General features: G+C 39.4%; 1 protein-coding gene across 1 annotated transcript; it reads right to left on the bottom strand.

The window, feature by feature from the left end:
- Positions 1-8499: 8499 nt before the first annotated feature.
- LOC120057727 (zinc finger protein 271-like) lies at positions 8500-10618 on the bottom strand. The gene is made up of 2 exons (XM_039006208.1): positions 10608-10618; positions 8500-10154 (listed from the first exon to the last, which is right to left on the bottom strand). Exons 1-2 carry the CDS (start codon positions 10616-10618, stop codon positions 8855-8857), a joined length of 1311 nt encoding a protein of 436 aa, XP_038862136.1. The 3' UTR covers positions 8500-8854.
- Between the last annotated feature and the right edge of the window lie 366 nt (positions 10619-10984).

The following is a 10984-nucleotide window of genomic DNA, read 5'->3' as shown; positions in this document are numbered from 1 at the left end:
GCTGAGGAGGGATGGAAGGATAACTGGATCAGTCAGTCAATAAAGTGTAAAGCTGCTGTCTGACAAAATCACAATTTTAGTAGTTCATTAAAGTAAATAAGGCTTTATGACTGCTGAATACCAACTATCAATCACTTAGATCATGTATTTTCAGGTAGAGATACATCCTTGGGACGTCCCTAGCCCGTTGAAGTTGACATGTAAAATGGTTAAGGTTTGGGGTTAAGATTAGGGTTTAGGGTAGGGATGTCCCAAGGATCCCAGATAGCATTGACCATTGTGCATTATTCTGTCTCTTTTACATAGCAGGTGATGGGTTCTGACTTCTGAACTTGAAAATATGAAATATCCTTGTTATGTGAAATTGAATGAAACAATAATGTATGTTGATGCTAATATGATGTACAATATTCCATGATGTTTCTATATGATAACAATAGCCTAATATATTTAATATGACATATACTATTTTTTAACAGTTTCACAAATTAATTTTAATTAACTTAATCATTATGATTCAACGTCAGTTCACAGTCTCACCTCATACTGTATTGGAGCAGCAGCAGCTGACTGCCCATTTCAACGTCAGTTCACCGTCTCACCTCATACTGTATTGGAACAGCAGCTGACTGCCCAGTTCAACGTCAGTTCACCTCTCACCTCATACTGTATTGGAGCAGCAGCAGCTGACCTGATCGTTGATGCTAATCAGCATGTTTGAATCTGAGAGTAAATAGAGCCGACTACACTCTAAAAATGAAGGGTTCAACTGGAGTTGTTCTCAGATCCCCTAAGAACCGTAGGGTTCTTGGTCAATGAAAAACAGTCCCAAAAGGTTCTTCAAAGAACTTGTTAGAAGGTGGGTTCATCGAGGAACCTCCGTTGTTGCTGGACTTCTTCCGGGAACTTCGCAATTACAACTGAAAATGATGGTGACAAGTTTGGATGCGCCAACAGTTAAAAAGGTTAAGTTGTGTTGATGTTTGGCTCTGAATATGTATCGAAATAATTTATATAATAATATAACGTACTAATAATGAATAACGAAGACAATTCTGGTTTTCTGTGAATAGCTTCCATAACGTTACTATAGCTAATTGACGTAAATAATAGAAAGCCGGGTTTGACCGTCGGCGTTGTATGAGCTACAGTACAGTACCGTTAGCTAGCTAGCTAACGTTATGTCCTAACTAGTGTTAGGATTTATGTTTATGCACTATAGGCTGTTAGCATATTGGTTGAAGATGAATATTGTTTTGTTACACACACACACAAACAATACAGAGGGGGGTGTGTGTGTAGGTGTAAGGACTGACCAACACAGGCCATAAAAGCTGTGGACAGTCTGGAGAGGGGAGGGGTGCATCTCTCTAGACCAACCAGGAGTTTAGAATACTGGACAATACCATATTAGGAACTGTTTCAGTGTAGAATCAACAGACACAAGACGGATCTAATCTACCCAGCAACCAGATGTGGACAAAAGGAACGCAAAGCAAAGGCGGGGCAAAGTCTAAACCGCGCCCAGCCTCTACTGTGATAGGCCAACAGACGCGTTGAAACTACGTCATCACGGTATAAGAACAGCTGTTTACGTACTTCCTGCCAGTTCCCTGTTAACCCTGCGTGGTGATACAGCGAACCCGTATATACGAAAATTGCATTTGCCATTCATTGTTTGCGGTAATTAAACATAATTAAAGAAAGTTAGCAGACCTGGCTTTTTATTTATCCTGACACCGGATGTGTTACACGCAGCGTTCACACTAGGCAGAACTAGGTTTGGATTATTTCCCTGAACTATATTCTTTCCCATATATTGTATATCGTTTCCATAAAGCCAACATGGCTTTACACTCATTAACGTAAGTTTCTAATCTAGAGCAGTTCTCACTTTTGTGAGAATGAACGTTAGCTTCGTTAACTAACTAACTAAGGACGGTGACCTGTCCAGACGAGATGTTATAACGAACTGAAACGGCAATGGAGGGCTTCCTCTTTATATAGCCTGCTACAGCATGCAATACTATTAACTCACAAGGGGGCATAACGTTACATGTACAATACTATCCCATTTTGGAAACGTTACATGTACAATACTATCCCATTTTGGAAACGTTACATGTACAAAACTATCCCATTTTGGAAACGTTACATGTACAACATGATCCCATTTTGGAAACGTTACATGTACAATACTATCCCATTTTGGAAACGTTACATGTACAATACTATCCCATTTTGGAAACGTTACATGTACGCCCCCTTGTGGAGGGAAATTAATATCTTAGATGGTAGCTGTAGATGGGATTCAAATGCATAATGGTATTAATACCGTGTCTAGACTACCTCTTTTGTATAAATGCCCTTCAGAATCCAAACACAGTATTAACACACAGCAAAATGTTGCGTATAATCTTTCAAGTCAGCCTGAGAAAATATTGAACAATTTGTGTACAAAGATATCTTGAAATGTGATATTAGGCCTGTATGGCAGTACTGTTACTGTATGGCAGTACTGTATTGGCTAGTGCTTTCTCCAATATGTTCTTCTATTTTACATTACATTGTATGTCGATGCCATTTATCTTTCAATATTTATTTTATATATATATTTTAATGCTTGTAAGACTATTCTTTGACACATTTTCTCTTCCTTTGAAATTCTTATAGGACAGAACATGGACACAATGCAACTAGGATCAAGAAGGTACATATATGTTGTAGGAGAGCTGCATTTGAAGTGTACATTTAACCTACATACAGTTGAAGTCGGAAGTTTACATACACTTAGGTTGGAGTCATTAAAACTCGTTTTTCAACCACCACACAAATTATAGTTTTGGCAAGTCGGTTAGGACATCTACTTTGTGCATGACACAAGTAATTTTTCCAACAATTGTTTATAGACAGATTATTTCACTTTAAATTCACTGTATCTGTTACGGATACAAGTGTTCTGTGTGTATCCTGTGTGTATTTCTTTTCTCTCCTTCTCCCCTACTCACAGGTGACAATAATCATTCCCCAATCAGTCGCTAATCGGAAGACACCTGCTCCTTTTCCCTTACCCAATCACAGTCCCTTTCCCTTGGTTTAAAACCCCTGTCAGTTGTTTTCTCCCGAGCTCAATCTCTTTGTAACATGCCTTCTGTCTGTAGATCGCTTGTGTGTTTTGCAGCTACATGTCACTTTGTCCCCACCTGTGAGTATTGTTTTGGTTATGGCGTTTGAGTGTTTGTTTGATGGTGGGAAAAGGGGGTAACCAGACAAGTCGCCCTTGGGCTACACTACCCGTAGTTAAACATTGTTAAAAACACTAGTTAGAACTGGGCGGACCACCCCCTGTATTTTTGGTTAGTTAGTTAGCTGTTTGTGAAGTAGGCTAGTCTAGCTTAGGGGTGTTTTTGAATTATTATTCTTTCATTCCTTGGGTCCCGCTCAGCCCCTTTTCCTGCTTCCCCCCCATTTACCGTGTGTTTATAAATAAACATTTAGTGTTTGACGGTAATTAAGTTGTCTGTGTTATTTGTTCTTACTGTTACGTTTTCACTACTATAATTTGCATGAGTTGTGTTACGGGTCCCATTACCATCCCCACTAGACTGTCGGGCCAAAGGGATTCGTAACAGTATCACAATTCCAGTGGGTCGGAAGTTTACATACACTAAGTTGACTGTGCCTTTAAACAGCTTGGAAAATTCCAGAAAATTATGTCATGGCTTTAGAAGCAGAACACCATCCCAACCGTGAAGCACTGGGGTGGCAGCATGTTGTGGGGGTGCTTTGCTGCAGGAGGGACTGGTGCACTTCACAAAATAGATGGCATCATGAATGGACAATGACCCCAAGCATACTTCCAAAGTTGTGGCAAAATGGCTTATGGACAACACAGTCAAGGTATTGGAGTGGCCATCACAAAGCCCTGACCTCAATCCCATAGAAAATTTGTGGGCAGAACTGAAAAAGCGTGTGCGAGCAAGGAGGCCTACTAACCTGACTCAGTTACACCAGATCTGTCAGGACGAATGGGCCAAAATTTACCCAACTTATTCTGGGAAGCTTGTGGAAGGCTACCTGAATTTAATTTTTTTTGACCAAAGTTAAACAATTGAAAGGCAATGCTACCAAATACTAATTGAGTGTATTTCTGACTTCTGACCCACTGGGAATATGATGAAAGAAATAAAAGCTGAAATAAATAATTCTCTCTACTATTATTCTGACATGTCACATTCTTAAAATAAAATGGTGATCCTAATTGAGCTAAGACAGGGAATTTTACTAGGATTAAATGTCAGGAATTGTGAAAAACTGAGTTTAAATATATTTGGCTAAGGTGTATGTAAACTTCCAACTTCAAATGTAGTCCCTACTGATCATTCATCCATAATGTGTCCCATCCATTGCTCCTTCCTGTGTTGACTCACTCATTTGGTGGACGGGACCAGGAAGGTCACACTAGGTTGATATCTAGCTCAAGCTTGGAAACGTTAACCACACCTCATGCTTTTCATGAACTGTGCAGTTGTGATATTTAGTGGGAACCCGTGGAGCATGGTAGGCTCTGGTGTCTTCTTGCCGTGGGATCAAAACGACAGATGAAATCAACCTGCTTGCTCCTTTTTGTTTTGTCAATTGTTTGATATGCTGATGCTCCAGATACTCAACTAGTCTAAAGAAGGCCCGTTTGATTGCTTCTTTAATCAGAACAACAGTTTTCAGCTGTGCTAACATAATTGCAAAATGGTTTCTAAGGATCAATTAGCCTTTTAAAATGATGAACTTGGATTAGCTAACACAACGTGCAATTGGAACACAGGAGTGATGGTTGCTGATAATGTGCCTCTGTACGCCTATGTAGATATTCCATAAAAAATCAGCTGTTTCCAGCTACAATAGTCATTTACAACATTAGCAATGTCTACACTGTATGTCTGATCATTTTTATGTTATTTTAATGGACAAAAAAAAAAATCAGTGACCCCAAACTTTTGAATGGTAGTGTATACAGTACCAGTCAAAAGTTTGGACACCTACTCATTTAAGGGTTTTTCTTTATTTGTACTATTTTCTACTTTGTAGAGTAACAGTGAAGACATCAAAACTATGAAATAACACGTGGAATCATGTAGTAACCAAAAAAGGGTTAAACAAATCAAAAATATATTTGATATTCTTCATAGTAGCAACCTTTGCCTTGATGACTCTTTAGTTTCTACTTTGCACTGCAAATCTACCATTCCAGTGTTTTACTTGCTATATTGTATTTACTTCGCCACTATGGCCTTTTTTTGCCTTCACCTCCCTTATCTCACCTCATTTGCTCACATTGTATATAGACTTATTTTTCTACTGTATTATTGACTATGTTTTACTCCATGTGTAACTCTGTTGTTCTATGTGTCGAACTGCTTTGCTTTATCTTGGCCAGGTCGCAATTGTAAATGAGAACTTGTTCTCAACTTGCCTACCTGTTAAAAAAGGTGAAATAAAATATTAAAATAAATAAATCAAATGACAGCTTCGCACTCTTGGCATTCTCTCAACCAGCTTCACGAGGAACACTTTTCCAACAGTCTTGAAGGAGTTCCCACATACGCTGAGTACTTGTTGGCTTCTTTTCCTTCACTCTGCGGTTCAACTCATCCCAAACCATCTCAGTTGGGTTGAGGTCGGATGATTGTGGAGGCCAGGTCATCTGATGCAGCACCATCACTCCCCTTGGTTAAATAGCCCTTACACAGCCTGGAGGTGTGTTGGGTCATTGTCCTGCTGAAAAACAAATGATAGTCCCACTAAGCGCAAACCAGATGGGATGGCGTATCGCTGCAGAATGCTGTGGTAGCTATGCTTGGTTAAGTGTGCCTTGAATTCTAAATAAATCACAGACATTATCACCAGCAAAGCACCCCCACACCTTCTCCTCCATCCAAATGATGAGAGATCATCCGTTCACCTACTCTGCGTTTCACAAAGACAGTGGTTGGAACCAAAAATCTCAAATTTGGACTCATCAGACCAAAGGACAGAGTTCCACCGGTCTAATGTCCATTGCTTGTGTTTTTTGGCCCAAGCAAGTCTCTTCTTATTGGTGTCCTTTAGTAGTGGTTCCTTTGTAGCAATTTGACCATGAAGGCCTGATTCACACAGTCTCCTCTGAACAGTTGATGTTGAGATGTGTCTGTTACTTGAACTACTTTTACTTAAATACATTCCAAATGAAAATATTGTACTTTTCACTCCATACATTTTCCTTGACAACCCAAAGTACTCGTTACCTTTTGAATGCTTTAGCAGGACAGGAAAATGGTCCAATTCATGCACTTATCAAGAGAACATCCCTGATCATACCTACTGCCTCTGATCTGGCGGACTCACTAAACATAAATGCATTGTTTGTAAATTATGTCTGAGTGTTGGAGTGTACACCTGGCTATCCGTACATTTTAAAAACAAGAAAATGGTGCCGTCTGGTTTGCTTAATATAAGGAATGTGAAATGATTTGAAGTATATTTTAGAAATTACATTTACTTTTGATACTTAAGTATATTTTAAACCAAATACTTTTAATCAAGTAGTATTTTACTGGCTGACTTTTACTTGAGTAACATTCTATTCAGGTATCTTTACTTTTACTCAGGTATGACAATTGGGTACTTTTTCCACCACTTTTATAACGATCACTTGCGTCATGCCATTCCTCAAGGTAACCCCGCTGTCTGAAACGCTCATCCAGACAATCGGCTTGTTTGTCATAGTCACTCTGTGTACTACAAATCCTGTGTTTGCGACTGCATTGGCTGATGGGGAGACTCTTTTTTTAGGGGTGAAGGGTGGAAGCTGTCTCTGTGTAACAGGGAATTCCTGTCCATTCATAATTAGATGCTATATTTTTTATACTAACCTTACATTCCATGCACTACTTTGACATAGTGGAAGATATATTGAATTTATTCTGTTTTTCATACTGAGATGGACAAAGATAAGTTGCTTTTGCACTTATTTGTTGTTTGGTTTTGCAAGAGTCTTATGATTGGTCGGTCATTGGGTTCATTTGTTTTGCAGTATGTTCAAATCAAGCTTTATTTATACAGCACATTTCAGACATGGATCATCGTCACAGGAAAAAACAAATAAAAAAACATTGAAAATAAACAGAAATATTTAGTACACGAACATAAGAGGATAAAAATTAGAAGACTAACAACTGAAAGACTAATGAACATTCTAATGAAATGCCATTGATTAAAATATTAATTGGACGCAATTTACAACACAAAATATACGTTTGTTTTTTAAGAGGGGTTCTGAAAGACACTATGGGGTGCCCACTGAAAATTGACTAATAACATCTGGGACCTAAAAGACACCAACCATGAGACCCACTAAATCTGCCCAAGAAGAGAAAAAGAAAGAAAAACCAACACCAAACTTAAAGACAGGAAGTAAACCAAAAAGGTGGAGCAACTAAATGTGTTGACTCTCCACATCTACCAAGACAACTGCAGCACTGGGCCAGACACTCTTAAATACACCTGGACCAGCTCAGGTGAAACACCTTCCCACTAACGAGATGGACAAGATAGCACAGGTGTAACACATACTGACTAACGAGGAGACACCAATCAGTGCGCCCTACGTGCTAACGAGCTATACGTGCTATACGAGCTATACGTGCTAACGAGCTATACGTGCTAAAGTCCAACCTCAAAACATAAATGGAAATACCAAAGCCTGTAACACCTTCCCCCTTAATTAAGACAACAAATATATCCTATATTTCTGTTGGACAAGTTTGCTCACCACCAACCGAAAACAACTTCATTTCCCAATATAATCAACTAAATTGATTCCCTTCTACAATATAAACATGGTGTCTACTGGCTGTCAACAATTAAAAACGAGATAAAACACGAATTCCTAAATATTAATATACAACAGTATTATTTTTCTCCATTTTCTTTCTATAGAATCCTAAAACTCACTAGCTTCTAGAACTCTCGTCCCCTTGGAACGAGCCCAAACAAAACTCATCTCCAATACGAAAAACATGCAGTCAAAATAAATTGTGATCCATGGCAACTCACTGGCTAAACGCAAAACACAAATCTTTTTGGCTGCCCACCCTTGACACAATCAGCAACCAAGTTGTGTCTGATTTCAAGAGGAAACTCCTGCAATATCTGTAGTAACTTTCCACCTCATTGCGGAACTTCTCTCTCTTTTCAGGGTCCACTCAATAGGCATGTTGTTGGATCGGGGCCCAGTCCCCAATGTCATGCTCTAGTACATTTGGTTTGGCACATCTGAGAATGAACCCCGATATTCTAAAAGCAGTGCAACAGTGATGCATTTACATTTAGGGGTCGCTTAACAAAGGAACGCAACACTTATTTGTCATCACTCAACGATATCATGTTGAATTTAATTGTGCGAGAGGAGGGAGATGAGGTTGCACGTCCTGTTAAAACTAACAGCTCAAAAACCGGAATCTGGGAATAATGTGTACATCCCTGGTTAGAGGACAATTTGTAGAAAACAGCTAGCTACATTTTGAAGTGTTGCATTTTGATTGAAGTGGGTCACCAACTTGGTAAGTGTAACATAACTCCTTTTTTTGTTAGTCACTTTTTGTTAAATCTCATAAATAGTATTCTTTCAATTCAGAGCAAACGTTTAGGTTTCTACATTCTGACATTCCTTAAAATACTGCTACTACAATGTTAAAACAATCTACATTGTGACATTATTTAATTGATATCATGAAACAACTCCATGTATTTTCTGATGTTTGATCAGAGATCGTTTACCAGTGACTCTCTTCCCACATTGATTACAGCAAGGATTCTCTCATGTGTGTGTTCTGTGGTGTGACACCAGGCTGTTAAGCAAAGTAAAACTCTTCCCACATTGAGTACAGCTATAAGGATTCTGTCCTGTGTGTCTTCTCTGGTGCAAAGTCAGCTGGCTAGATGTCGTAAAACCCTTCCCACATTGACTACAGCTATAAGATTTCTCTCCTGTGTGTGTCCGCTTGTGTATATTCAGGCTGTCTGGCCGAGAAAAACTCTTCCCACATTGATCACAGCTATATGGTTTCTCTCCAGTGTGTGTTCTCTGGTGTAAAGTCAGCTGGCTAGATGTAGTAAAACTCTTCCCACATTGACTACAGTTATAAGGCTTCTCTCCTGTGTGTGTTCTCTGGTGTGTCGTCAGACATCCAGATGTACCAAAACTCTTCCCACATTGATGACAGCTATGAGGTTTCTCTCCTGTGTGTGTTCTCTGGTGTGTCCTCAGACAGCCAGATGTACCAAAACTCTTACCACATTGATCACATTTAAAAGCTTTCTCTCCTGTGTGTGTCCGCTGGTGTACTATCAGGCTATTTAGCTGAGTGAAACTCTTCCCACATTGATCACAGCTATATGGTTTCTCTCCTGTGTGTGTTCTCTGGTGTATCCTTTGATAACTAGATGTAGAAAAACTCTTCCCACATTGATCACAGCTATAAGGTTTCTCTCCTGTGTGTGTCCGCTGGTGTACTATCAGGCTGTTAAGGTGAGTAAAACTCTTCCCACATGTATCACAGCCATAAGATTTCTCTCCTGTGTGTATTCTCTGATGTGATTTCAGGGTTTGTAGCCGAATAAAACTCTTCCCACATTGATTACAGCTATATGGTTTCTCTCCTGTGTGTGTTCTCTGGTGTATAGTTAGATAGCTAGATGTAGAAAAACTCTTCCCACATTGATTACAGCTATAAGGTTTCTCTCCTGTATGCCCTCGCTGGTGTACCATCAGGCTGTTAAGCTGAGTAAAACTCTTCCCACATTGATCACAGCCATAAGGTTTCTCTCCAGTGTGTATTCTCTGGTGTGTTTTCAGGGTTTGTAGCCGAATAAAACTCTTCCCACAGTGATCACAGCCAAAAGGTTTCTCTCCACTGTGAATTATTTTATGTATTTTAAGGTCTACTGAAGAATTGAATCTTTTCCCACAGTCAGAGCAGCAGTGAGATTTCACTCCAGTGTGAATTCTCAGGTGTACTTTTAGTGAATTTGATCTTATGAAACATTTCCCACAGTCAGAGCAGCAGTTTGATTTTTTCCCTGTGGATCTCTGCTGGTGTTTCTTGAGAAGTTCTGATCTGGAGAGACTCTTCTCTGCCTCTTCAGCATCATGATGTTGTTGAGGCTCCCCAGAGGATCCACAATAGTCACGTCTCTCTCCTGTGTGAATCACAAAGTCAGACAGATGGTTAAATGCCAACAACAGCAGAAATCCACTGTTTGAGGTAAAAGGTGATGCCCAGTTAGCAACAATAGTCATATTCTGTCTTGTTTTCACATTAGTAGTAACTAGAAATAAGTTATTAAAGTTGTTGAAATCCTAACAGGCTGACTACACCGCTCGCATCGCGTGCGTTGCAAAATAAATTTAGAAATCTATATTATTCAATTATTTCACCCACACTGCTTGCACGTGCCAACGAGCGTCTGTGTTGCTAAGGGCTAACATAGAAGTCAGTTCTATTTGTGATGCAGATCGCGCTGCAAGTCCTGCCTCTCCCATCTCCTTATTGGTTTATAGAAGCAGGTACCCACGTGCCATCTCCTCATTAGTTATACCCATATGGGTGACTGAAAGACAAACGAGGTCAGTGGCGGTAATGAACCTAATTTATGAAAGTTGCCAATCGCAATATAAAGTCAAGAGAAGAAAAAGCCTGGAAGGAAGAGAGATGACTAGAAACGATTCGGTTGACCGTTTATGTGTGAATTAATTGGTGGAGTAGAGGACCTTGTGCATTTCAGGTAAAATAACAACTCAATGTTTATATCCCAGGACAAATTAGCTAGCAACAGCAAGCTAGCTAAATAGGACAAATTAGCTAGCAAGTGCAAGCCAGCTAGCTAAATTTCCATAAATGTTTAATGCTTTTCGACGTGTCCCCAAATTAATATAATTGGTTCAGTT

The sequence above is a fragment of the Salvelinus namaycush genome, chromosome 13, assembly GCF_016432855.1.
Source record: "Salvelinus namaycush isolate Seneca chromosome 13, SaNama_1.0, whole genome shotgun sequence".
NCBI classification, from domain to species: Eukaryota; Metazoa; Chordata; class Actinopteri; order Salmoniformes; family Salmonidae; genus Salvelinus; species Salvelinus namaycush.
Note: the sequence above shows the minus strand (reverse complement) of the source record. Positions and strands in the feature narration are given on the sequence as shown.